We start from the raw sequence: 27,436 nt of genomic DNA on the forward strand, positions 1-27,436 counted from the left end.
CACACGGGGCTCCTCGGAAGAGCGCAGATGAACCAAAGACTGTATGGGTAAAATAAAGGTGCCCTGGACTCTGTGGCTTGGAGTTTAAGTTCCAGGACCCTCCTGAGTGTGGCAGGGCAAGGAACCATGTCAACCAGTACACGCATCAGGAATTGGGCCATCAGGTGGCAGAGGGCATGGGGGTCACATCCTGCTGGGCTCTGGGGCCCATTTGGACCAAATCCTGAGGGGCCAAAACACCTAGGGAAGGGTGAAGGCAGGACAGGGAGGGGGCTGGGGACAGGGTGTGGAGGCCCAGGAGGAGCACGTGGGGGTCAAGTGTATCTAGCTGCCGGTGGGATGCGGTGGCATGAGGAGCCGTTGGGGGCAGGCAGCCACCTACCTGAGGGGCTCCCCTCAGACAGGCTATGTTGGTGGGGAGCTCTGGTGGCGGTTCAGGGCGGGGGCTGGCTGTGGGGGTGTGCGGGCTTCAGGGCTAAGTCAGAGGGAGGTTTGGGGGGCTGCTGGCTGCACAAACCAGGAGGCATTTTGCACAAAGCCTGGGAGCTGGGCCAACCACTGAGAGTTGCTCTGACTGGGGAAGCACTTGCCCAGGCACCAATGTCCCAACCGACCCTTGTCACAGCCCCAGAGGCTGGGGAAACACAAGGTGCTTTTAAGTTCTGACAGGGGAAGGGACTTACCAAGGCCATCCAGGGGGAGGGAGCAGCACGGCAGGCCAGGTGTCCCCATGCCCAGTTTTCTGGTTCACGCATGGTCTCCCCCAGGGAAGCCATGAACATGTGCCTCCAAAGAGCCACGTGACCCTGGCTCACCCCTCAGCCCCCCTGAGCTGGGCCAGCTCTGCCAGGAGATGAGGATGGTATCTCCCTCAGTTTTGGGGGGTCACCCCAGCTGCCTACCTGAGCACATCCCTCTCTCTCTGTAACACCGTTCTGTGCTCCTTGCCCTCTGTCTCCAGCCGCACGAGCACCCTGAGCCCAGCCCCAGCCATGCCACCATGCACCGGCTTCACGCCGTAGGATTCTCTACCAGCCGCTGTGCCTCCAACACCCCTGCCTGTGCGAGTTCTGAACCCCAACCACTGGGCCTGAGCCCATGCTTCCTGCTCGGTTCGCTCTGACCCCACCACTCAGGGACAGCAGCAGGGACCCCACCCCACATCTGCAGGAACTGGGGGAGGGCTTGCCTGCACTGACCTGTCTGCAGAGAGGCAGGGCGCACAAGACCCGTAACTGTCCCCCAGCCTCATTCTGGGGGCTGAGAGAAGGGTGTTCAGAAGTATGCCTTGTGTTAGCTGTGCCCCCCCGACGGGACAGCTCCCCTGGTTTTTACACTTCATGAGATGAGCACATAGCCTGGCTAGAAGCAGATTCACACTGCATCTGAGGCCCAGAGAGAGGGGAAAGCACTAAGGCCTCAGGCTCCAAAAGAAGCCGAGGGGCTTACAGGTGAGCGCTCTGGGCCTCTCCGGGACAGGAGTAGGACCGGTCCCTCCAGCCAGGCTTGGGCTTTGGCATCAGGAACCCTGGGTCTGGCCAGAAGCACTGTGAGGCTGGGGTGAGTTATGCCCCTCTAAGCCGCAGCTTCCATCTGGGCCAGCCGGTGCTGCCCGTTCTTGTCTGCCCAGCCCCGTCGGCACCCTCCCGCCACCCTCCACTCTCCCCTGGACTGCTCAGCCGGGTCACCATGACCCACCTCCTCCTTCCACCAGCCCTTAGGGCATATGCGGGGTGTGTGTGTGTGGGGGGCGCTAAACCGAGGGCAGGACCACAGCCCGGGGCTCCGGCTGGCCAAGGAGCAGTCACGCTTGGCAGAAGATCTCGGAGAGGGACCAAGTCTAGCTGCGCTGCTTCTCCCTGCACGAGAGCCCAGCGCCTGGAGCTTGGCCCAAGGTCTGCCCAGCCTTCTCCTCTGGCCGGCCTCCTGCTAAGCACCTGGCCTGGGAAACTGCCCCGTCTCATCCCCTCCCTCGTCTCAGATCCCCACTGCCAGGCTTGCCCAGGGTTCCAGATCCGCGTCTGCCCCCTTTCTCTCCCAGCTGGACACCTGCCTGTGGGCACGGTGAGCAGCGAGGCCCCACTCAACCCCAGGCATGTCCTCCAGGAAGCCTTTGTTCGTGCTCTGTGCCGACCGGTCTTCCTCGTGCTCCTGCTCTGGGCCAGGCCCTGTGCTGTGCTCCCGGGGGCTGTCAGAGCTGGCAGACTTGACCTCTGCCCCAAGCTGGGAGCCCCAGGCTTTGGATAAAAGAGGGTGTCGGTGGAGAAAGGGTAAGAAGTGGGGATGGGGTGGCAACGAAAGTCTGGTTGCGTGGGGACAAGCCTTTGCCAGGTAGAACCGTGTCAGATGGCCCCTGGTGAAAAGTGGTGGGTGGCGTGGCCCAGATGGGAAGCTGCACGTGCAGGGCTTCTAGGAGGGGACTTCCAGGAGGTGACTGATGGGTGGGCCTGGAACCAGCGTGGGGGCCGTGTGGTGGCCTGGGGGAGGAAATCGGGAGAGGCCCAGGGATCCTGGAGATGATGGCTGTAGAGAAGAGGTGAGGTTGGGGGACAGAGGAGCGGGGAGCTGGGCAGGAGTGTGAATGTGTGTGACATCAGCTGGACCTCTCAGGGGGTTGTATGGTTAGATGGGGTTGGGGAAAGCACAGGGCTCAGTCTGCAACCCCCAAGTGTCAGCCTTGAGCACAACTGCCCTGCTTTGCCTGGTCCTCCCAGGCCTTTCAGGGCTCCAGCCCCTGGGCCACCTTCCTGGAGCTCTCTCAGCAGCTCCCCTGTCTGCCAGGCCCCTCCGCGTGTTCACACCACCCCCTGGGAGCCCTGCTAGGTGAGAGGGTTATGGGATCATGCTGATGCAGGAAGGGAAGCCTGGCTCGAAGGGACGATGGGGACGGGCCGCTGTGGGAATGGAGGGAGCCAGCTCCTGATACTTTTTTGGGCCTCCGTGTCCTCAACTGTAGAATGGGAATTGCTTTAGCGCCAAGCCTCAGGGTGGCTGGGAGATGAGTGAAGGCTGGGACAGAGCAAGGCCCAGAGAAGCTGGGGTTCTCGGCTAACCATTGCTGTATGCACCGGACCTGGAGCACCTGGTTCCCCTGGGCTCAGAGGGACCCCTAAGTGGCAGTGAAGACACATTCCAGTTGGGAGGGCTGATGCTACTCAGCTCCTGACTTAGGGCCCTGGGCATGGGAGTCCACAGACCTCAGACCCTGGCGCAGATCACGGTGAGGAGGAAGAGTCCTCCAGAATGAGCGGGCTGATGTGCACGGAGGCTGCTGAGGAAGGGGTGGGTACCTGCTCTGGGGGCGCCTGCCGAGGCTGTAACCCTGGGGTGGGGGGGGGCTTCCTGCGTGGACCTGTGCATCCCATGCTGCCAGCCGCCTCTGTGCCCACCCCTGTGCCCGGAGATCAGTGCACCAATCGGTGGAAGTGAAGAGGGAGGACAGGGGCTCTGCCTCTGGAGCTCACAGCAGCCAGCGTGGGAGTTTCCTCCCAGACCAAGTCTGAACCATTTGTGGTCAATAGTAACAGTCCCCTGAAATGTCCTTTTCTTAGTCCTCCATGATATTACGTGGCAAAATGGACTCAGCAGATATGACTAAATTAAGACCCTTAAGATGGGTGCTTGTCCCGGATGATCTGAGTGGGCCCACAGGGCACAAGATTCCTTAAAGGTGGAGAAGGAAGGTCAGAGAAAGCGAGCCTGATGGGAACAGGGTCAGACAGATACAATGCGGTCGGCTCTGAAGACAGGAAGGGGCCTAAAACCAAGGAATATGGGTACTTCTAGAAGCTTCTAGAGCTTCCAGAAAAAATGCAGCCCTTGCTGACACACTGACTTTAGCCCAGTGAGTCCCAGGTCCAACTTCTGACCTATGGAAGCTGGTGTGCTGCTGTTGCTGTAAGGCACTAAGACTGCGGGACCCTGTAAGCAGCAACAGAAGGCTGACAAGGCACCCATCCCATGCACACTGCGGGACTGACTGAACACCTGGGTTGGCAAGAATGACCCAGGGTGTCTCATCAGTCTTGCTAGGACTGGGGTCCCAGGAGCCCATGGTAAACTTAGCTGGGTACTCGGTTTCTGCACAAGTCAGCCAGATACTTGAAATTTATCACTCCAACCCTCATACCCAAATATTTTAACCGATTTTAATGTAAATCAAACATCTGTCACATATTTTGAGCCTCTTTAAAGAAAACATAACTGCCCCCGTTCTTAGCCTGTGCTCAGTGACTGGCGTTAATTATAAATAGCACTTGCTGGGTACAGCTGAGACCCCAAGGCTGGGGCAGGGCCACTTAGCCCCGAATGGCCCCCGGCTGCTCTGCTACAGGCCACCACCCTCTCTGTGACACGGAACAGGGGGTGTCACCCTGGGCCTGCAGAAGCAGTCTGTCGCTGATGTGGTCACCAGAGGAGGGAGGTTTTTTCCTGCCTGTGGGGCCGAATGGGTTCTAAAGGGATGTGTGAGGGGATCTCTATAATGAGAGGTGGGAATTCAGGGCAGGCCAACTATCATCCTTTTCCCTAGCTCCTTCCGAGCCCCCCAATTGGCTCCCCTAACACTGCCTCCCAAACCTGGAGCGAGGGTACCTGTGTTCTCAGCTCATTCCTTCTCATCTCCCTGACCCCGCTCCAGGCTAACACCCGCCGACTGTAATTAGAAAAAGCAAGTCCACAGCTTCTCTCTGCACCTTGCCATCACCTGCTTGACGAGAGCTCAGCTCAGCCCTCTTCTGCCATCACCCTCCTGCTGGGGGGTGTACAGGGCCTCTGGGGACCCAGTACATGCCCCTGCTCTGCTCTGGAGCTCCGGTCTTGGGCAGCAGTACCCACCTCTCCCAGTAAGTGAGGCCCTCAGATCACCAACAGCTCTTAGGTTCCCACCACCCACCTCCAGCCACCTTTCTGACTCACACCTTCCAGGATGGTAGTAGGCAAACCTGTCTGCTGGGGCCTTCAAGCCCACTCCTTGGCCATATCTAGCCCTTCCCAGGCCAACCCAGACAGCACAAGTCAACAGGACAGCCCTGTCCCGAGAACTTGTAGAGAGGGAGCTTCCAGACAAACCTTGTCCCATCTGCCTGTTACCAGAGGTGAATCTTCCAGACTCTCTGAACCTTAGTGTTCTTGTTTGAGAAACATGGCTATGGCCTGTCCTGCCCAGAATGGACCACAGGCTGCACAGAGCACCAGCAGCCAGCCCAGATCTCCTTTGCTCCTCCAAGCCCCACTGGGGGAGATGGCCTTCAAGCTTAGTCCCTAACACGGAAGGTCATATTCCTTCCATGGCCGCACTTACATCTCCCTTTTCCCTGGGTGCCTGGACTCATTTGAAGTTCATATGAGGACCATAAAAGTAGGTGACCTCTCCAGGACTCTGTGGCTCTGACTTCCATGGTCCTGTGACCCTAACACAGCCATGAACTTAGGGCTTAGCTAGGCTGTGCAGGGTAGTATGTGACCGTGGGCAACCCAGGGTACCCCAAAGACCCTGTTTCCTCCTCCAGGACATAGGAAATGTACCACTTGGCCCCACAGCTCCCAAGGCTGCTATAGCCTATCAGACTGCCACAAAGAAGGTTGTGACGATCCTAAACCACCCTACAGCTGTGCTCCAGAGGCCTGGGCAGCTGGCACCATCCAGGGCCCAGCAAGCACAGAACTACGGAACTAAGGAGCAGACTTGCTCTGTGAGCAAGCAGCCATCTCCCCCTCCTTTTCTTTCCTCACCCTGCCGAGGGTCAGCCACAACCGCAGGCCTCCCAAGCCACCCTGAGCAGTACCAGGGGTTTTTGGGCAAGACTCCCTAGAATCTGGATCCAGCCCAGGGTCAGTGTCTGGAGTGTAGCCCACATCACACCTGCCTCTGCTCCTTGCGCAGAGGCAAGCGGGTGCCTGAAGTTCAGGGAAAAGTGGGCCAAGGCTGCCCACTTGCACCCACCTCAGGCTGGATCGTTCACCGAGTCAGGAGCCTGGGGACCAGAAGGTTGAATGAACCTTGTTTTACCCGGGGCCTGCCAGATGGCCTGAACAGGCCGGTCCTCTCTGGGTAGCAGATTTCCCAACTACAAAGCCAGTGCTGAACCCAGCTGTCTTTCTCGCCCTGGATGTGGCTTCTCTCCGGAAGGAGATGGAGAGTCGCCCTGCTGCGTGAATCCCTGCTCTACGCTGGCGGCCCCCGTCGCTTCTGGGCGTCCCTGTTGCCTTGCTGATCCTGCTTATGTACTGCGAGTGGAGGAACGCAGAGCAAACGTGTCCCCTGCAGAGGCCACTGTGCACTGGCTCTGGGCCCCTCACCACACACACGCGCACACACACACGTGTTTGATGAAGGGCGTAAACGTTAACAGAGAAAACGTCAGTTCCCACCGGGACTGGATCCCCCCACTCACACGCGGCACGTGTGACCACACGCACGTGGGCACTCTGCAGACAGTCCCCCCCCCACGCACACCCCGTGCGCCGGCACGCACACACGCACGCACCTCCCGCGCGCCAGCACGCACGCACGCAAACACGCACACCCGCGCGCCGGCACTCACGCACGGCCCGACACAGCAGCACGCGCATGCGCACACACGCGGACAAAGGCGCGAGCACAACAAAGGAAGTGGAAGAAAAGTGTTACCCATGAGGAGCCGCCGTTTCACCCGCTTGTCCACATCAGCTACTGACGTGGCATTGAACTGAGAGCGCTCAATTGCAGCCTCATCCTTCTCTAAAACACAAGTAAGGGACAAACACGGAGCCGGTGGTTAATGACAGCCCACTTCCCGCGGCCCAAGACAGTCAGCCTCTCGGCGTGGCGCACACACAGCCAACGCAGCATGCCGGGCCGGGCGTCCGCGCCGAGGGGCGAATCCCGGCAGCCTCCAAGGTGGCGTGTTCGGGGCAGGAGGCGGCAGGGGTGGGGGATGCAGAGCGGGGGACGACCACACAAGGGCAGAGGTGGGACCCAGGGCCCCGCCGCAAACACACAGAGGCGGCGGCTGAGGTCAGAGTGGACAGACCCAGCTGCGGGGGTGGGGGGGGGGGTACAAAAGCACACACACCCCCTCAGCGCACATGGAGGCAGAAGTGATTGCAGATGCCCCCTGCTCAGGCGGGGGAGGCAGGCACAGGACAAGGCACATGACAAAGGGACAGGGCCACGAGGTCCGGTGATGGCTGTGCCTGGACAGCAGACGCCCTGTGTCAAGGCGGGAAAGTGTGTCAAACACTCATGCAAAGTTAAGAACAAAACATAACAGAGGAATGAACATAGACACCACAATGGATCCAGTCGAACAGACAGAAAGAACAGGGGCTCGATTTGGGCAGCGCTGGTTGCCTGCTTGTCTATAGAGGACTAGAGCAAGACATTCAAGTGCTTGACGAGGGGCTGCACAGATGGGTCAGTCATTTTAGGAGCGTGCGGAGAGGCAGGTGGGTGGCCGGGGAGCATTCTGGCCGCTGGGCAAGACGCTTGGCCAAGATGCTGCTCGTGGAGGAGCACGTGAGGTTAGCTGTTTGGTGGCCCTCTGCTCAGCGGGACACACGTGGAGACATTTGCTCTGGAGAGGGGAACCTAAGCAGCAGTGAGCAGAGACAGAAGGAAGGTTCTCCTGGCCAGCAGAGGGCAATGGCCCAGGAGCTGGGTCTGGAAGAGGGTTTCTAGGGGCAGGGGAGGGAGGAGGGGGTGAGGGAGGTTACATTAGAAAGTAGATCCAAGCAGGGACCTTCACATGCAGCAAACACTAAAAGATTTAAAAAAAAAAAAAAAAGAAAGGATGAGTCAGGTGGACAAAGACAAGATGTGTTAGACGAGGTTGGGTGTGTCTGGCCAGCAGCTGTCTGCACTGGTCCCGTGGCCGGCAGAGCCAGCCGCACTGCAGACACAAACAGGGAGGGAGACCCAGCAGACGAGACAGGAAGGGGCCGCTGGGCCTCAGAGGCCCCCGGCAGGACAGAGGAGACAGGGAGAGAGGTGGGAGAGGAGGTTCTAGATGGGATCAGGCTGCAATAGAGACACTGGTCTGAGACCAGGTTTTGCTTTGAAAAAAAAAATTTTTTTTTTTTTGGTTGTTTGGTTTGGTTTGGCTTTTGGCTCTGAAAATAATTAATGAACGTCAGTTATCAGACAAGACAGGCAATCAGGGACCATCACCAGAAAAGCAGGAGGAATGAGATAAAATGAAACCAAAACGGCCATCTGAGAGGAGACCACATAGAGGAAGGGGAGAACCACTCGGGCAGCAGCTCCCGGGATGATAGCTGGGACTAGGGTGAGACGCTGGTGGCCTGCCCGCACCCTGGGACCCCCACCCGGCTCTCTGAAGTACCAGGGAGTAGTCACAGGGACAGAATGCGACAGCAAACTCTGGCTTCACGGATTTGCTTGCTTGCCACCCCTTTTTTGTTACTTCAAAGTCCCTCCAGAAATATCTTCAGAGTCAGTAATAAGCGATGGGGTTCCCCATTAAAAAGAATACATATGGTCACTGCCTGTGGGCTTCTGAAGTTGCCCGACATTGAAGAGAAAGCAGAGGATGACAAAGTTGGTTGGGTACCAACTTTGAAATTCTTCTTTTTCTCAGTTGAAAGATATGCGGGGAAAGACGCTACTATTAATTATGGCATGAGGAAACCACAGAAAGTCTAGCTTCCTCCTGCAAATATGGACCAGGAGGAAGGAGGTGACCAAACTCAAATTGAGACTCCATGAGACAGGAGGTGACAGAAGGGGCATCGCTGAGAAGAGACTCTAGCTGGGAGAAGAAGTCTGGCAAGAACCCCATTAGCTCAGGAGCGGAAAGCAGTTAAGAACACCCAGAACCCCTTGGGATTCTTCCATCCAGTCTCCCCTGGTGTAGACAGTGAAGACTTAAAGCTGCTTTCTGAGAAAACCTCCTGGTTTTCCAGGCTGGCGGTCAGCTCATGTTGCTAATGGGGCTGATATGCAGGTTAAATGAATGTGCCACGTGTCCCCAAATCAGGGGAAGAAACCTGTATGCTTTAAAACAGAAGGTGCCCTCCTGAGGCACCCACCCCCGACCACCCCCACGTTGAGTATGAGGACCCACAGAAAACCCACAGTGACACAAAGCAGAGGTGCTTGGTCCCGGGTGACTGGGTGGCCCTTGATAAGTCTCTCCAGAAGGCTTCCCCTGGGGACATCTGCCAGCCCCATCAGTACTGTGGGGTGCCTCCTGTTCTTGTTCCCTTAAGCTTCCTTCTTGGAAACTGGGACATGGTGGGGTGGTGCTGGGGTGCCGGCCAACTTCAGGGCCACAGGGTGCACCCTGGCGTGGGGGCAGAGTGGCACGAGGCAGAGGTGTGTACTTACCAATGCACGTCCGCCCGTCTGAGTGGAGGGCGTACTTCTGGTGGCAGCCACACATGGGGCCCGTGTCTGTGTCCTCGCAGCTGTGCTGGCAGCCTCCGTTCCCGTAGTTACAGGTTACTAGTTAGGCCCAAAGTGTACATACGTGTGTATAAAAGGAATGACAACAAAGACGGTTAGTTCATCGGTGTTGGTTGGTTCTCTCAAGGGATGGGGAGCAAAGTGATGGCTTAAGGCAATCAGTGAAAAGAGGCGCACATTTCCCCGGACTGCAGCCCCCGCAGGGCCTTGAATGGAATGGCTCGCTCTCCTGATGGGACCTGGGGTGACACGAGGACAGACCTGGGCCGTGTGGGCTTCAAACAGGGCTGGCACCAGCTGACAGACTCAGATGGTGTCAGGTGAGGAAAGGGACAGGAGAGATCATTTTCTCCTTCCTCAGTCCCAGAGACACTTAGAAACTGTCTCGATGGGACAAATGTCTGTTAATGGCAGGCATCCTCCACAAGGTGGGGGAGGGTGGTGGCAGGCCCGTGCTGACGGGGACACTTATTCAGTTCTTGCCCAGCTTGCTCTCCTCTGCCCGGGACTTGGGCATGTGGAAAGATGTCCCCGCAGAAGTCTAGTCGGTCCTAGTCCCAGCAGCCATCTCAGCCTCTGTCCCCTCACAGCCTGGGTCCTCCCAAGGCAATGTCCGCACAGGCGGAATCTGTGCAAATTAATGTCAGTTCACGTGCACTTTGGAAAATGACCTTTTATTTAAACGTGTTACATTGTTTGTTTGCAGGGTCTGCGGCCTGGAGGAGCTGGAGCCCTGCAGCCCAGAATCCTGAAATGTTTTACAGCATCAGCAACCTGGGGTGGCTGGAAGGGAGCTGAACAGAAAGGAGCCAGTCTGAAGTGGGAAAAATTATAAATGCAAGTTACTTTAAAACAAGACTTTTTGTTACCACATCTCAGGACGAGCGGTATTGCCGAAGGGGATCCCAGCTCTCTGTAAAGCAGCCCTGCTCTACTCCCTCACAAGACAGCCCTAAAGTTGCTCGAAGATGCAAAAATCAGCCTCGGACCGGCCAAGCCAAGAGTTCCGATTTGGCAGTTGGGGTTAATGATGCTCCATCAGGTTGACGCATGGCAGGGCTGGTGCCAGAGGGAAGCCATGGGCGGCAGCTCCCAGAGATGGATCCCAAGCATTCCAGAACTGCGTCCCGCAGCTGCCTCTCCCAGGTAGTGCTCTCCCCAGGGGCACAGCACACAGCCTCTGGGGTGTCCGTCCCCGAGTGATGGTGGCGGCCCTGTCAGCCTGGACACGTGCCGTCTCCCTGCCAGCTAAGGAGGACACAGAGTGGTTCTGCTCAGTGTCCCAGACGCTGTCCTCACGACCAGAGAGAGGCTCTAGTGGGCTGCCTCTTCCAAGGGGAACGAATGTCCCGTTAGCAGGAGGGGCCCGACTTCCGGGATGACCTTTCAAGGACCCGCGGAACTGCTCCAGCTCCCTGGCCCTTTCTCCAGAGGAGCATCTCTTCTCTCAGTTTTCCCGGGAGCCCAGCGACCTGCAGTCACATTCTCTCATCTCTGAAACAGCTCGTCTCTCTGCCTGGGAAGAGCCCCAGGGAAGCCACGGGTATAGACCGGCAGGGATCTCAGGTGAGGGCAGAGCCCTGGGAATAGCCCTACCTTGGCCCGGACATCACATGCCTTTCCAGACTGAGGAGAGCCCCGCTTCAGACCGGGCAGGGGTGGAACACTGCAGCCAGTTCTTTCCAAGCTCTGGGCTCCCGGCCGTGGGCCATGTCCTACAGGTGACTCTAAGGAGGATGGAGGGCTGTCTGAGGCAACCTGAGGGAGGGCCATGCTTAAGGTCCATGCCCCCGGCTGGGGTTTGTGCATCTCATGGACCCCAAGGGCCGGGCTCGTGAGCACCTAGAGCCTACAGCTTGTACATGGTAACAGTACGGGTGCTGTGCGCTCTGCGATAACCAAGAAAGGACGGAGAGAACCCCTTCCAACCCTGGAGTGGGTCCTGGACTCTGGAGAGATGAAGGAGTTTGGTGCAGGGGCCCTGTGGTCCCGCTGGTCCACAGAGGCTGGCTAGGCCAGGCCCCCGCCCCCACCCCAAATCCAAATCTAGAATTTCCTAGACTCAAACTGGCCTCCAGGGCTAGAGGCAGAGCTTTGAGCTAATGTCACATGAACTCAGCATGCGGACGGACAGCACAGCAGGGGCCAAAGCTGACAGGATTGCCAGCCAGCTGTGCAGGTCTTTCCCAGGAGGGCTGCAGGGTGCTCGCCCACTCCTTGGCCCCAAGGCTGGTATCCGATTCTGTACACAGCTGGATGACACCCAGCCCCCGAGCCGAGAGGCTCGGGCTGCTGTTAATTTCACCAGCAAACATTCAGGGCAAGGGCTTAGCTCTTCTCTGTCGGGGGTGGTGGGGGGCTTTGCCACTCACAGCACTGCCTTATCCCTGACCTCTCAGATCAGGATGGCCCCTTGGGAGATGTTCTCTGAGCAAAGCGTCCCCTTGCCGTGCTCATCCCAGACGGATCAGATCAGTTCCAGCCACTGCCTGTGGCCTACGGCTCTCTCCCCAGCACCCAGTGCAGGGCCTGGCCAGTCTTGCTGAGTGAAGGAATGCTCTTTACTTGTGGCTGAGCCTTTCAACAAGCATTGGCCGTTGTCTGGAGGACTGGGAAAGCTGGAGCTTTTCGCTTTCTGTTCTGCCGAGGGGCAGCAGGTTTCTTTGTAGCAACAGGAATCATCTGATGTAGAGGACGGGAGAGCCTGGCTGGAGTCCCAGGGCTGGAGCTGGGCGCCTGCCCGTGGTGACCGTGTACACGTTAATCTGTGTGATCCCACGGGAAAGCTCAGGAACAAAGAGGAAGGCTGCTCACATCTCAGAATATACCTGGCCAGAAGGGAGCATCTTCACGTGGGGGAGTGGACAGATCAGGAGTGGGGGCTGGAGCATGGTCTCCGTGGAGACAGGGGCAGTGTCTAGTGCATGTGGATCCCCGAGACCTTGCTGACTGAGGAGGGCATGGGTTGGGAAAGGTGTAGTTCGCGCGAGAGGAAGCTGATGACAACCGAGACAGACTAAAGATGACAAGCCGGTGAGGGCCAGTTGTTTCTTGTCCACAGAACGAAGGCTGGAAAGCAAAGCCCTTTTCTTTGCGAGAGCTGGGCAGCTCAGTCTCCCATTTCCAGGGCAAGTTTGGGTCTGCTTCTCTACTGGGAGCTGGATTTCCATTTCTCTGTATCAGAAAGTAGGCCTGGAATGAAGTCCTTGTCTCTGGCCAGACGTGGGCCAGGCTCACACCGGTCTCTCTCAGCTCTTGGTACACACAAGCCAACCCGGTGCCAACACAGGCCGCCCAGCTGCCCAGTGAGCACAGGCTGCCCCAACCCTCCCCACACAGCTGCTGGGAGCTGGGTCTGAAGCTCTCAAGGACTATGAGTGTATTCAGCCCTAGTCCTACTTCATTTGCCGTCTCCCATTGCTCCTGGGGAGCTGGGGGACCACATTAAGAGGCTGCCTAACACCCAAGCCCTGCCGCCGGACCTCCAGCCTGATCGTGGACGGCACCTTTGGCCAGAGGCCTCATTCAACCCAGATCTCACAGGACATCAGCATTTACGGCAGGCCCTGCAGGGGCAGACTGCAAAGTTGATCTTTGATCCTGGAATTAAGGTCAACACAGGCTAGGCTGGGACTCCCCCTGGACTCCCAATCCAGCTCCTCTCCTCCTTTCCCACCCTGTTCCACCAAGGGCTGCCCTGTTCCACTAAGAAGCCCAAGCTTGTAGGCCTCTGTGCACAGCCCGCCATACCCACTGGAGAGCTCAGGCTCAGGGCCTGTGGGGCTCTGGGGCTGGGGTTACAGCAAGCACCATGGGGCTCTTTAGTAGGGTCCTGCGCTGGGGGTGTTGGTGGTGCTATGCTGGGGCACATAACACCGTGTCTGGAGTTCACAGCCCCTGTCCCTCATGCCTCCCCACGCTTCTTTGGGGACCTTATCCTTCTTTCCACCCCGAGGTGCTGAGAGCCCTCCCTGGGCAACGTCCAGCAGACTGGACAGACCCCCCCCCCCATCCCTCATAAAGCAATGGCAGGAGACGCGTGGGGATGTCTGACCCATTTGCCTCCATCTACCTACGTGTGCAGTCCTTCTGGTTTTGGGCAAGGTCAAAGCCGGGCCTGCAGTCACAGGCCACCCCACCTTTGGGCGTCTCCCGGCAGATGTGGGCACAGCCGTGGTCTTTGTTCATGCAGTTCATACCCTCTGGGAAGAGACAGACGGGAGAGGACCAGGGGACCGGGGGAGGGAAGAGAGAAAACATTTTAGGCTGAAGAGAGGCGGCCCATAAAATGTCGCCATCAGACGCAGCGCTCCAGGGCTACTCCTCGCTAGTCCCCGCCCGCCCCCCAACACACGCCAGGGTGAATGCCTAGCCATCCACGAGGGGAAGCAAGGAGAAACCACAGACACCGTGCCCCGGTCTCGAACCAGGGCTCACTCTGCGAACAGCACTGTGAAGGCCTCCAGGGAACCCACGAAGAAGCGTCCCTGCCTGGGTCAGGTCACAGAACCGGGTATGGCTCAGGGGTTTAGACTGTTTCTTCATTAGGGCGGGTGGGTGGGTGCGGGGGCGCGGCACCTTTCCATCTGCCCGGGGACGGCACGTGCCCCACTGGGGCAGGCGGAGACTTTGGTTTTAGTCTGGACCCAGGGCGGGCGCTGATGGGTCAGGGGCTGGGTGGGTGGGCAGCAGCCCTAAGCAAACGGGCCCTGGCGGGCTGGATCTTGTTCCCCGGGAGGCCTGTCCATCCCGCATGGCCACCTCTCACTGCGTCCCTGCGCAAGTCAGAGGCTGCCGCCCTGGTCTGCTGGACCTCCGGGCTCGTCCTCAGCAGCCCCACAGCCGTGCCTTGAACGACTTGCCATTCATCTCCCCTCAGCTGCCCGAGGGGACCTCTCTCTGTCCCTGGTCACTGTAGGGCTCCTGGGACCCATGGAACCCTCACTCCCAAATGCAGAGCCCTGCACGAGCTGCTGCTGGCCTCCAGCTTCACTGCGCATCCCATGCCCCACGGAGCCTGTTCCCAGTCCAGAAGCACACGTGTCCCCAATTCCAGAATCTCAGCCCAGGGTTCCTGCTGTTTGGCAGGTTTCTTTTTAAAGGAAAATGTCTGCCAACCTCAGATACCTTGTTCTGTGAAGCCTCACCTGAAAGGGCAGCCGGCAGCAGGGTTCCTTGCTGGCTGGGAGGCCTCAGAAGGGGGAGAAGGCCCCACAGTGCCAGGGCTGGGCCCTCCACTGCCTGCTAGTGTCCCCGCCCTCTGGCTGCAGCGGCTGAGTCACCTGGAGCCCCGTCCCTCTTGCCCTTGCTTTGGCCCTTCCAGCTTGTTCTCTGGGCCGGACTCAGAAGCCGTGTCCCTCACAAGGCTGGCTTTTTCCTGTCTCATCTCCTCCCAGGTTCCCCGAAACTCTACTGTAGTGCCAAATCCTAGGCAGCGGCAAAGTTCTCAGCACGTTCTGGGCCCCTCGCCCCTATAAAGGCAAGCACGCCCTTCAGAGGCGGGAACACAGGGTTAAGACACCTGTCCAAAGGCCAATGGGGCACTGAGAGGCACCACCAGGACTTGGACCAGTACCTCAGGCTATAAACCTCTGTCTTGCTCCTGCCCTAGAGGCCTTGTGCAGTGCCGGGCTGGGGTTGCCCTGGGTTTCCAGAGCAGGCACTGGGCACCATGAACATTGAGTCTCCAGAGGCCTGGCCTCTACTCAGTGCATGCTGAAGATTATAACGAAATGTGCTCTGAGGGCTCTGGGATGACAGGGACAACGAGGGTCCCCTGGGTGGGAACCAGTCACCCCTAGTTCCTGGGACCCCCACCCTCCCATCCCCCATCTCAGGAGACTTGATCTGCCCTCCCCAACTGCCTGGAGTGGCTCAGACCCCTTTCAGATGACCCCAGTTGATGTTTATCTTCCTAGTGATTTGTGAGGAGTTTCCAGAATTTATGAGGTCATCAGGGGTCAAGTGAGAGGTTGTAGGTCACAAGTCCATCAGGAGGCTAAAGGCAGATGAAAGGAAGAGCTGCTGTCTGCCCACACGGCGCCCTGAGACCTTACTTCCATGTCCGGTCCGAGAGAAGCCAGCCCCGGACAGAGGGGAGGAAGCCACAGACGGGGACACACAGCAGCCTCCTTTCCTCAAGGTGGCTGCCCTGCGGGCCGGGACCAGCTCCGTCTTGACCCTGTCCGCTGTAAGCGCGGGTGTGGGACAACGGAGATCTGACATACACTTAAGAACACACACACCCCAGCAGCTACAACGAATATTTTTTAAAAAGTCTGAATTGAAATGAAACAAAGAAATGGCCTTGAGGGAAACCTGCCCTGTGCTGGGTGCGCTGACCTCTTCGCTCAACCGGATTTCCCCCTTCCCCAGATCACACCGCTGGACCGACGCAGGGTGGGACCAACTACCCAACAGCTGAGCGAACGAGCGCTCCGGTGCCGGGGCTCCTCGCTGGAAGCTTCTGGTGCGTGTGGAGGGACGCCCCCTCCTCTCCCGGAAACCACAGCAGCACATGCCCACCTTTCAGGGCGGCGTGGGAGACACAGCGGGCAGCGGAACGATGGGTGGGATGGGGACGGTCTGGGGCTGGTGTGGCATTTCTGGGGTGTGGGTGCTCCACCGCGACCCAACGCCAAGCTCCGGGGAGAAGTCCCCAAAGGGGGCACCGGGGGCCCTTGTGGGCCGCAAGAGCCAACCTCACACGGAAAGTATGGCTCTCTGAGGTCACAGGCTTAAGTCAGGCAGCTGGGGGTAGGAGTCCGGCCTCCTTACTAGTTGTGTGTCTCAGAGAAAATCGCTTCTTTGGTAAGGTGGCCATGATCATCTCTGCCTCACAGACAAGGCAGGGTGGTTATTCTGACACTAGATCTTTCCATGGGGGCGCTGACTGCAGAAGGCTGGTGCCTTCTCCTGTGGAGCCAGAGAAAGCACAGCTCCTCGTGGGAACCTTGGCTAGGCTGGGCAGCCCCTCCTCAGGTACACTTTCGGTTGAGGGGCTTTCCGGGGCCACGGAGACATATGCAGCCTCTCATCAGATCTCCCGAGAGAGGCTCGCTCAGAGACTTGCTGCTCTGAGGCGCCGGCCAGCAGGTGGCCACCAAGTGGCCTCCCGGGCCATCATCATGGCTGTGTTAATGGTGGGCTGAGTCCGGCATCACCCTTCACTCCCCGCTTAAGTGGCCCTTCTGGCTCCCCAGTGCCCACAAATGTACAAGGACTTGTTGTTCCTGCCTCTTTGCAGTCTTGTCTCCTGCCACAGACGACTCAAACTCTACCGCCCACATTTCCGCACTGCCCACTGAACGTCCCCGGGAGTGCCCCATCTACGCCCCTGCCTGGGCCTCTTCAAACCCCACCAGTTCCACGGGGCTTCCTGACTGCTCCCATGTCACCCCCATGCTGCTGCCCTGCCTTGATCTCCCAGGGCCGCCCTGTGGCTGGTCCAGGCGATCGATGCCACTCACACACATCTGTGCTTTCCTCCTAAACTGGGAAGGGCTCAAGGGGCCCTGTTTAAGCTCAGGCTTATATGTGATGAGGAAAGGAAGATTGAATTTCCATTCCCAGCCAAAGAAACACAACTTACGAGAAGCGCTGCTAATCATCACTAACCATAAATTTGTCACTGGGGAGCTGATGTGGCCCTGAACGTTGGATGCTAAACAGAGCCCAAGGCTTTAGAAGTCACTCAGCTTTCTCCCACTCCATGGACTGGCCATGAGGCAGTCTTTCTTCCTGAGAATCTAGACTTTTAATAATGAGCCAAGATGTTGATGTTTTGCTGACAAAGGATAATTCGGGGTGGAGGGTAATCCAGTGTTCTAGTCCAAGTCGATCTGGAAGCAAGCAGTGGAAACCCGGAGCCGGGAGGGTGGGCCTCCGGCCTTGAGTGTGTCCACGTCAGTGGGAGAGGCGGGCAAGGCCCCCCATCTTCTACGGAAAGAACGGAGTGAGGTCACATGACTCACTGAGGCTCTCCCCGCCCACCACCCCCAGGCTCTGGAGCACAGGGCCCTCCTTCTAAAGCCGAGGGCAGGGCCAGCGCTAGGTCCCCGGTGGCCGGTGGAGAGGGCTATGGGACCCCTTTATATTTCTGACAATTACAGAGGAGCCTGAAGAGTTTCTGTTCAGGTGTTGACATGCTATAGCTACTCATGTTTACTACAGCAGAAATTCAATGGGGGAAGCTTACATTTAATAATTTATAACAATAGAAATTTAAAAATGTATTACATTGTTAACATTAATTTTTTAAAATTAGAAACTGCATTTTCCAAAACAAGGGCAGAGCTGGCTGAGAGGAGAGTCCTTGCAGAGGAGAAGGGAGTGAGGGTGGGCGCTGATTCCTGACCCTGCTGTTTGAATCTCTGGGAGTGAGGCTGGGCCTCAAGCCACGTGTCCCCCCTCCCCGCATTCTCCAGGCTCTTGTCACTTCTTGTCTCCACTGGATTAAGGGGGTGTCTCAGTTGGCTGCGCCTGCCGCAGCCTGGACGCTACAGGAAGTGATCAACCCGTGGTGGCACTCCAGAAGGCGCTGGCTCTGTAGGGTCAAATGCCACCGTGTCCCTCCTCCAAGAAGCCTTCCTCGGTCCCCCAGCCCAGTCAACAGCCTTCTGGACGCCTGTGCTCCCCTCACTCACAGCACTGACATGGTGGCCATGTTTCTCCTCCCTGGTCTTCCTGTGACTCTCTGACCAGCCCCTGAGGGCAGGCTGAGCTCTGAGCCTCTCAGTCCTCACTGTCCAGATAGGTCCTGCCAGGGACGGGATTCTCTGTGTCCTCACCGTGAAGGGAGGGAAATGGAATAAGCTTTCCCCTCCTCCACGAGGGGCTGGGACACAGGTCTGGCCCTCACACGCCAGCAGCCACCATGCTGGGAGACAGGCTGTCAAGGAGCAGGCCGCCACCAACTGCTGGCCTCACTGAGCCTGGAGCTCTCTCAGCCTGACAGCTTCTGGAGGCAGCTCCTCCGAGCTGGTGGCCATCAGGGTGTCACCCTCACATCGGCAACCATCGCAGAGATGGTCGCAGCTGCCCAGCCTGAGGGGCCGAGGACCAGGGTTTGCTCTGTGCTGGTAGTTCAGCTCCTCACCCGCTGGAGACACAGAAGCCACATTACCTTCCCCTGGGTGCTGGGGCCCACTGGCTGCTGCGGGCCGCGAGAAGATGTGTGCCACGGTGGGGCAGAGCCGCAGACTGTCAGGGCTGGGTGGAGCCTTGCAGTCCTGCCATCCATCTTGCAGATGGGCAAAAGGAGGTCCCGAGATGGGACGTGTCTGTCTCAGACCATACGGCAGGACTCCAGTCCCGGCTGCTGGGCTCCCAGCCATCTTCTCCCACCCTGGGGTCCTGCACTACGCGTGTGGGACCCAGTAGGCTGACTGGCAGCAAGCTCTTCCTGGGGTGAACAGAACGGGGAGCCTGGCACAGAGAGTAGTCAGTGGCAGCTGCCACTACTAACTGTCTTCAGAATTACGAACCTATTAACGTTCAAGGCCAGTGCAGATGCTTCTTCCTCCATGAAGCTCTCTGCGCAGCCCCTCAACAAAGCACATAACCAACCCCTGGCTCCTATGATCTTGTAGCTGCTGCCCCTGAGCACAAGCGGGGAGCCTCAGCTCACCTACAGAGCCATCAGGTGACTCTGCCTGTGTCACCCCTCTAGCCTTTGGGAACAGTGCGAGGGTCCCCCCAGGAGCCTGGCCCTCCCACCCTTCACCTGCTTGTCCTCTGCACCCCGCTCTCCCTCGGCACCCTTGCTGGCCCTCCCACCTGCTGCAGGAGCACAGCGGCCTCTGGCAGGCCTGGCCCCCCGACACATAACTGGCTCTCAGCAGAGCAAGGGGACGGATCCATGGGCCACCCTACGACAGCCATGCCACTGGCCGGCACTGAGAGACGTCTCTGCCACAAATGCGCTTTCTCTGGACTCCCCTCGCCAGCTGCCTGATGCCCTCATTCTTCCAGTGTAGCTCAAGACCGGACCCTGCAGACCAAGTCTCCTGGCTCTCTGTCTCTCCCTTTCAAATGGCAAAGTGCGGATGGGGTGGGAGGCAGGGTCCACTCTGTATGTCCCCCTGTGCTCGTCTACCTGCCATCACCTCTCCCACCAGCCAGAAAGCTCCTGCGGGCAGGGAAGGTGTCCTGTTGGTGCTAGGTCCTGCTGCAGGGCCTCCACAGGGCCAGGCTAGCTGCTGAGCCGGGAAGGTGGCCAGTCCCAGTGCTCACCACCATCAAGGCACCCTGAGGAAGGGTGTGCCCCTCCCAAGAGGGGTAGGGGCCGGAACCCGCCTGTGTTGTACCTGACTGAGCCTCTGGTCAGAGACCTTCTTCTCTGGGTCTCTCTTTTCTTTCTTTCTGTCTTTCTTTCTTTCTTTCTGTCTGTCTGTCTTTCTTACTTGTCATCTTTCCTTCTTTGTCCTTCTTTCTTTCTGTCTTTCTGTCTTTCTTCCTTTCTTTCTGTCTTTCTGTTTTTCTTTCTTTCTGTCTTCCTTCCTTCCTTCCTTTCTGTCTGTCTTTCTTTTTCTCTTTCTTTCTTTCTTTTTGTCTTTCTGTCTTTGTCTGTCTTTCTGTCTTTCTTTCTCTCTCTCTCTTTCTTTTTTTTTTTTAAAGATTATTTATTTATTTATTTGACAGAGAGAAATCACAAGTAGGCAGAGAGGCAGGCAGAGAGAGAGGAGGAAGCAGGCTCCCTGCCGAGCAGAAAGCCCGATGCGGGGCTCGAACCCAGGACCTGGGATCATGACCTGAGCCGAAGGCAGCGGCTTAACCCACTGAGCCACCCAGGCGCCCCTCTTTCTTTCTTTTTAAAGATTTTACTTATTTGACAGACAGAGATCACAAGTAGGCAGAGAGGAAGGCAGAATGAGGAGGAAGCAGGCTCCTCGCTGAGCAGAGAGCCCAATGTGGGGCTTGATCCCAGGACCCTGAGATCATGACCTGAGCCAAAGGCAGAGGCTTTAACTCACTGAATCACCCAGGCGCCCCGGGTCTCTGTTTTCTTAACTGGGAGATGGGCTGTCATATCCTTTACCCCCAGGGGTTGCCGTGAAACTCAAACAAGAGAACTATGTAATGTGTGTGGCACAGTCTGGGTCCCTGACTCATCCTACCTGGCACTACAGGCAAACCCTTGCTAAGCCGCCTCTCCAACCCCCGTGGGGGAAATTCAAGGGACCTCTTTATCCTTGCCTGGGTCCTTAGTGCCCAGCACAGGGCCTCAAAGAAATACTAGGAGAGCAAAGGTAGGAGAGAAGGAGGGAAAAAGAGAAGAGAGACAAAGGTTGCCCAGCCTCCGCACACCTCACAGAGAATTGTGAGAGCATTCTGCGGCATTCGCAGCTGTGTGTTCTACGAAACAGCCCCTCAGGGACCCCGCAGCATACATTAAAGGCTCTGAGAAGCCCTGTAGGCACTGGTGGGACAGGCCCCTGCCTCTCCTCTAACACAGCCCCACTCTAGGATGAGCCAGGTCAGTTCCTCATCACCTGGCAGACGAGCTTGTGGTGGCCCAGGGACCGAGGCAGTGGAGGCCTGGGCAGGGGATGGGGCCCCGGAGTCTGCTGTGGCTCCCTCGGCCTCAATCCCGGGGACAGAGAAGGTAGCACTCCCTGTGCCCTCTTCTGGGAGAGCTATCCTGCGGACAGTGAGCTAACAGGCAGCACGGCCAGCATGGCTACTGCCAAGGGTCCTTGAATTTGGCAGGGGAGCACCGAGGCACATGAAGCACTGGATACCAAGCACTTCTGCTCCAGGGGATGGGCCGTGAAGGGGCTTCAGGGTCCTTGGTTCTACCCGCTCTGCTTCCACCCCACCCCAGCTCCTCTGAGGGGGCCAGACCCCTCTGGCCAGCTCTGGCTGGCACATGGTCTCCACCGACGCCAGTCCTCAGGCTCCTTCAGAGCAGGGGCCAAGCCCAGGCCTGGGCACAGATTGGGTTTCTGTGAGCCTGAGGAACCCAGGGGCCCCAGCCCAAACTCTGTCCTCCCATGGCTCCTGCTTTGTACCACATCTGCTCTTGGGGGTCGAACAACAAGATGGCTGTCCCAGGGCCATGTGCGGCCTCCCCTGGCCTAGTTCCCTGTCCTGATATGGGGAGTGACACAGTGCCAAGTTCAGCAGAAAGCCTTGTTTACCTCCGTGCCTAGAGGGGAAATAAGATTGAATTTCAGAGTTGTTTCCAGAAATCCTGGTCCTCGGGGGCTTGGTGCCAGGCAGGCCAGGCTGCTCGCCAGGTCGAATCTAATTCGATCTAACCCATCCAAATCCAATTATGTTCTGCGAACTCGGACAGAGTGTCTCCTTGTGCCCAGGACCGGGCAGGGGGCAATGAGGAGGCAGATGCTGCGCTGCCAGGACACTGGGTGCAATTTCAGATTCTGCCACTTGCCCTGTGACCCTGGGCAATCACTTCCCACTGAGCCTTAGTTTCCCCGCCGTGTCACAGTGGCTTGTCGAGGCCCTGTCTCCCACGTGCTCACTCAAGCCGCCTTCCCCTTCTTGGGCCAGTGAGGCTACGGACGCAGGTGAGAGCTCCAGGGATGGCACCCGTGGCCAGGGGAGCCACGGAAAGGTTGTAAATAGGGGTGTGCTTATGTGGCAGGAAGATCTGTGGATGCGGCAGGCAAGGGCAGCCGCCCCGACAAGGCTGCAGGCCAGAAGCACGTGGGAGGCTACTGCCATCACCCTGAAAGGGACAAAAGAACCTGGAGGGAGGGCAGTGGCTCTGGGGAAGGGAGGAAGGCTGGGTTTGGGATGCAATTAGGAGCCCCTTTCTCTGACTTTTCCAGAACACATGGTGTAGGGAACTTGGGCTTTAACAATCCTTTCATCTAACTTAACCCTCATCACAGGCCTGAGAAGCGAGTATCACCATGTCCATTTCACAGACAAGCAAACGGAGGCGGGATCTGGGCGGGAAAGCGGCCAGGGCCACACCATGCCTGAGAAGCAGGGCCAGGTCCCCAGCCTAGCCTTTTGCTCCCCAGAGCCCAGGACTTCCTCGCCATGTCCCCCTACCCCCCATTCTTGCCTACTCTGGGTCCTGGGACAGGCTCTGGCCGCTTTCTATCATTTTTGGAGACTCCATGAGAGTATGCACAGAGGTAAACGACGGCAGAATCTGCCTGCCCCAAACCATGTGCACCTTGCGTCTTCGGCAAAGCAAAGTTCACGGATGCATCTAAAGCAGGGCAGGGGGAGGTGGGCCCAATCTGTTTGTACTTCGGAGCTGGCCCTTTCTCCTCGCCCTGGCCCAGGATAACAAAGCTGGAATGTGTGCCTCCCAAGGGTCGTCGCTATGGCGACTTCATCAATAACATCATTTTCCGCATCCATGTCCCTTAACCACAGGGGAAAGGAAGGCAAGCTGGGAACGGCAGAGCAGGGAGAAAAGAACACTTAGCCTGCTCCACCCTTCCCCCCACCTCAGCAGGAAGGGATTTTCCTCCCCTGCAACCTCATCAATAGAAAATTATGGAGCCCAGAAAGAGGCTGGAGCCTTGGGGGCGGTGGGGAGAGGCTGCTGCCTTCCCCAGTCCAGACTTGGCAAGCCGACCAAGCGAGGCAGGCAAAAACAAACATGGGCTCCCACACGCTCTGAAGAGGGATGAAGTAAAGAGGGAAAGGTCTTGCCATGGGGGAGAGGCACGGGAGCGTTGGCAGGGGCAGGTCTGCTGGAGGGGTCATGGGCGACAGCCACGGCCCAGGTGCCGAGCTGTCTCACCGTGGGATTCTCCCCACTTATCAGAGGAGGGTACTGAGGTACAGAGAGCTTACAGCTGATGTGAGGTCACGGGGGCTTGGATGTAGGGGCTCCAGCCAGAAACTCTCTGCGGGCTGATGTCAACCACAGCTACTGTTAGCGAGCACTTACTGTATTTTTTTTTTTAAAGAACTTTTGATTTATTTATTTGACAGAGAGAGAAACCGCAAGTAGGCAGAGAGGCAGGCAGAGAGAGAGGGGGAAGCAGGCTCCCTGCCATGCAGACAGCCTGATGTGGGCCTTGATTCCAGGACCCTGAGACCATGACCTGACTGAAGGCAGAGCCTTAACCCACTGAGCCACCCAGGCGCCTGTGAGCACTTACAGTATACTAATCCCTTCACAAGAATCATCGCCTGTAAGCCTCACGGGCACTTCTCAGAGTAGACATGGTTATCCCCACTTCGCAAGTGAGGAGAATAGGGTGAAAAAAAGCTTGGTGACTTGCCCAAGGGACACAGAGTGGACAGGCGAACATAGGTTTCATGGAACCTGTGCTCCCAGGGCACTTCCAGAAGGTGACAGACAGTCAGGTTGAGGGGAGGGCCAGGGAAGCCCGGGTTCATCCCCTTTGGTTCCTTAACTTTCCCCACGGCGATATGGTGCACCGGAATGACCCAGCTCCTGTCCCCCCTGCCTGTGTCCACATGTCCACATCCTGTCTCTCCAAGGCAGCTCAAATGCCAGCTGCTCCAAGCAGCTGAGCTCTCACCCTGACCCTCCCTCCAATCTCTGCGTTCCTTAGACCCTTTGCCGGAGGCTCGCCAAGGGCCAGAGCATACCTGTTCATTTCCGACTGCCCAGGGCCCAGCCCCAAGCCTGGCACAGAGACAAACGACTAGACTGCAGGTCTTTGTAATGTCACCCTGCACAGCAAGTAGCTTTCTCCTCATTTTCAGAGTTCACAGAGGTTAAGCAATTTACCCATGGCCACTTAGGTAGGACGTGACACAGAGGTGAGACTTGAACCTGTTCCCTGTGACTCAAAAACCTGCCCTTCACAAGCTGCAAAGGGAACTTTCTAGAGCATAAATCTGACTGTGTCTTCCCACTGCTAAAAACACATCGATGTCCTCCTAGTGCCTCAAACGCAGTGCCCACAGGATTAGGCTGAGTTCTCAGTATGGTACTTGAGGTCCTCCTGACCCCACATGGCCTGCGGTGGCCCTAGGTAACAGTGACTCTGTCAGCCTGTACGTCCTGCCCTCCCTTCTCACCTTGGTGCTTTTAGGGATGTGGTTCCTGGGATACACTCCCTCCTCCTGTGAATGGCAGCCCCGATTATAGTTACTTGAGATTGTGTCTGAGTGTCACCTCTTCTAGGAAGCCTTCCTTGTCTCCATCTTCCTTCAAGGTCCCTGGGCTGCATTTGGGGATTGGCCTGGGCCTCCGAAGCCCGTGCACTTCCCTCTCTCAGAGTACCTACCACCCTAACTCTAACTGCTGGGCCTGCCAGGCTCCCCTCTGCCTGCCCCAGACTAGGGGCTCCTAGAAGAGGCAGGGCCCGAGGCCAAGTCACCTCTTTACCCTGATGCTCTGCACGGGGCCTAGCCCAGACTGAAGGCCTGAGAAATGTTCTGTGCCGGTGAGGGGCCTGGGCTTGGCCACTCTGGGCTTTTGACTCTTCATCAGAACAGGGGCCAATGCTCAGGCAGGAGTACATCTGTCTGCAGGCCCAGACCTGGCAGTGGCCTACGGTTACAGTGCCGGCTCGGACCTTGCACACCTACCTGCCCGGTTCTCCCTGGGCACCCTAATCACACTCCGACAGTATCTGCGCTTGGATGGTGCTCTGGGAGCCTCTCATGACAAGGCCTGGGCTCGAGTGAGGACACAGGGCTCTCCCTCTTGCCTTCTGTCCCTGGAATTACATCATCCTGGGCAATGCCCGGCCTGGCCAAGGTGCCAGCAGCTGGCTGCCCCAGACCAGACCCCTGGGGTGACCCGGAGCCCAGCCTGCTGCAGGCTGTATCTCTGGGGACAGCCCCGCTCGGGGAGTAGGAGTAATGAGGACTGTGGGCTTCCACTTACCCTGAGCTCCTCAGGGCCAGACCCCATCCTAGGCCCCTTGCATGCGTCCCTGACCGTCTCTTGCGACTCTGAGCGCTAGGTCCTGTCAGCAGTGCCACCTGACAGGGGACAATGCTGAGGCTCAGAGAGAGATCTCCCAACCTGAGTCGTGGAGCAGGGACTGGAGCCCCTTTGGCCAGCAGGCTGAAGGCGGTCCCAGCCCCTCACCTCACAGCCTACCTACTGCCCCCTGGGATGCCCTGGGCTGCCTCAGGGGCCCTCAGGGGACGCAGCTCCTTTCCTCCACCTTGCCCGCATCTCACTGCCTTTGTCAACCTGACCTTCCTCACTGCTCCCCCAACCCCACACTTCCAGGCAGGACCCCTCAGCCCTCTCACCGCTGCCCCTCCTTCAGGCTCAGTAGCCCCCATCAGGGCCCCAAGAGGACTGGCCCTTCCAAGCTGGCCTCCTCTGGTGCAGCCATGAAAGTCCAACCCTTCTGTGACTGGACTCCCAGCACCTTCCATGCTCATCTGCTCACTGGCCTACTTGCTGTCTCTTTCTACAAATATTGAGGTGGGGCCTCTCCACAGGGCCGGCCTGCTTCTCGTCTGTGCCTTTCACCAGCGCTGCCCTCCGAGGGGCCGAACACCATCGAGCCCCTCGTGGGCGTCCAGCGTGCACCTCAGGGCGGTGGGTTTGAAGCACGTTGCTGACAGACAAGGGCCATGGCTCCGCAGTGAAGCTGGTCTGCTCTGAACGACACGCATGTGAACAGCCAGAGCGGACTGGGTTTCTGCAGAGCTAACACTGGAAGGGGCCTTGGAGACCATCTAGACGAAGACTCGCCTTTTCTGTTGAGGAGGGTGAAGCTGCCGGGACGGTGACCTGCCCTGGCTCCCGCAGCTGTCAGCGTGGGGGTCACACAGAACCTTTTGACGCTCAATCCCCTGGGACTCCCGACGCCCCAGCTCTCAAGTTCAGCATTCTAGTTGCCACATCAGTGGTGGCTCACGAGGCGCAGCAGGCTTGGGGCTGTCCACCAGCCTGTAAGGCGTGTATGCATTCTGTAAGCCTTTGCAAAGTGCCACCGGCGTGAGGCTCTGTGTGGAAGCCAAGAGCAAGGCCGGTGGGCTGCCGACCTGCAGCTGACACTAAGTCCCTTGTCACAGCTGCTCCCTAGGTGGCAGGCCCTGTGTACACGGACATATGGACAGACGGCTGAATGGACTGCTGAGACAGTGGCTGGCTCCTGGCATCCCAGGTGATGCCGGCCTTCCTTCGGCCCCCACCCCGGGGCCGGACCAGTCCTGACACTGGGGTCCTGGGAAAGCTGTGTCTGTGAGGCAGGTGGCAGAGCCAAACAGCTGGGAGGACCATGTGGCACTCCGTGCAGGCATGTGTGCACAAACACGGGCGGAGTGCAGAGTCCCACCGGAAGGCGGCTTCACTGTGGGGTGGGCCTGGCTCCCCAGCTCGGCCTCACACCTCCCATTCTGGCCCATTCTAAGGCGTGTGGCCCTGGAAGTTGTGCTGCTTCCTGCTCTGTGAAGTGCCTCATGACTCAGGTGTTCAGCGAAGGTGGCCGGTCTCCCCGCACCCCCCCCATGCTGGCTCTGCAGCACCTGTCCCCTCTTTGCTCTGGCCCCTGGGTCACCTCCCAGCACTCCCACCCACCCCTTCCGACCCCCTGAAGTTCCCCCGCTGACCACTAGGTGTCACCGTGAGCACAGCCAAGCCTCTCAGGCCCGGAGTTCTGGGACCCAGAGGATATTTCACTCCATTGAGGCTGGGGAGGCTGGAGGCGCTTTCCCCTCTGGGGGCAGCCAGACTTCCACACGTGCCACATAAGCACATCAGATGGCCGGTTAAATCTGGATTTCAGATAAGCAACAAATACTTCCAAGTATTAAGTATGTCCCTAATGTCGCATGGGTCATACTTACACTAAACCAATATTCACTGTTTATCTGAAACCCAAACATAAACGGTGTCCTCTATGTTCTCCAGCAACCACATCCCTTCCTCCATGGGGACCCCCCCAGGAAGCCTTGGGGGTTCAGTCAGCTCATGCAGCCCCCAGACCATGGCCTGGCCCAGACCAGGAACAAATCGTTTCTCTCTCCTGAGAGGTGATTAGATGGAGGGAGCTGAGCTGCAGGCGGGGCCAGCATCCCAGCCTTGAGAGAGTTCCCACAGCAGCCCTTGGGCACCTGGAGGAGCAGCCAGTATGAATGCAGGGGACATGCTAG

At 58.1% G+C, this 27,436-nt stretch overlaps 1 protein-coding gene across 5 annotated transcripts in view; it reads right to left on the reverse strand.

Moving 5' to 3' along the window:
* SCUBE1 (signal peptide, CUB domain and EGF like domain containing 1) overlaps nucleotides 1–27,436 on the reverse strand; it is a 134,624-nt gene that overhangs the window by 44,147 nt on the left and 63,041 nt on the right. For 2 of the 5 annotated variants that reach the window (XM_047743348.1, XM_047743351.1), the window contains 3 exons: nucleotides 13,483–13,608; nucleotides 9,329–9,445; nucleotides 6,632–6,721 (listed from right to left, as the gene is read on the reverse strand). In XM_047743348.1, coding sequence (XP_047599304.1) covers nucleotides 6,632–6,721; nucleotides 9,329–9,445; nucleotides 13,483–13,608 — 333 coding nt within the window. The remainder of the gene's footprint in view (nucleotides 1–6,631; nucleotides 6,722–9,328; nucleotides 9,446–13,482; nucleotides 13,609–27,436) is intronic. The other 3 variants (XM_047743349.1, XM_047743352.1, XM_047743350.1) reach the window with 3 other exon arrangements.

Source organism: Lutra lutra, chromosome 8 (assembly GCF_902655055.1).
Source record: "Lutra lutra chromosome 8, mLutLut1.2, whole genome shotgun sequence".
NCBI lineage: Eukaryota > Metazoa > Chordata > Mammalia > Carnivora > Mustelidae > Lutra > Lutra lutra.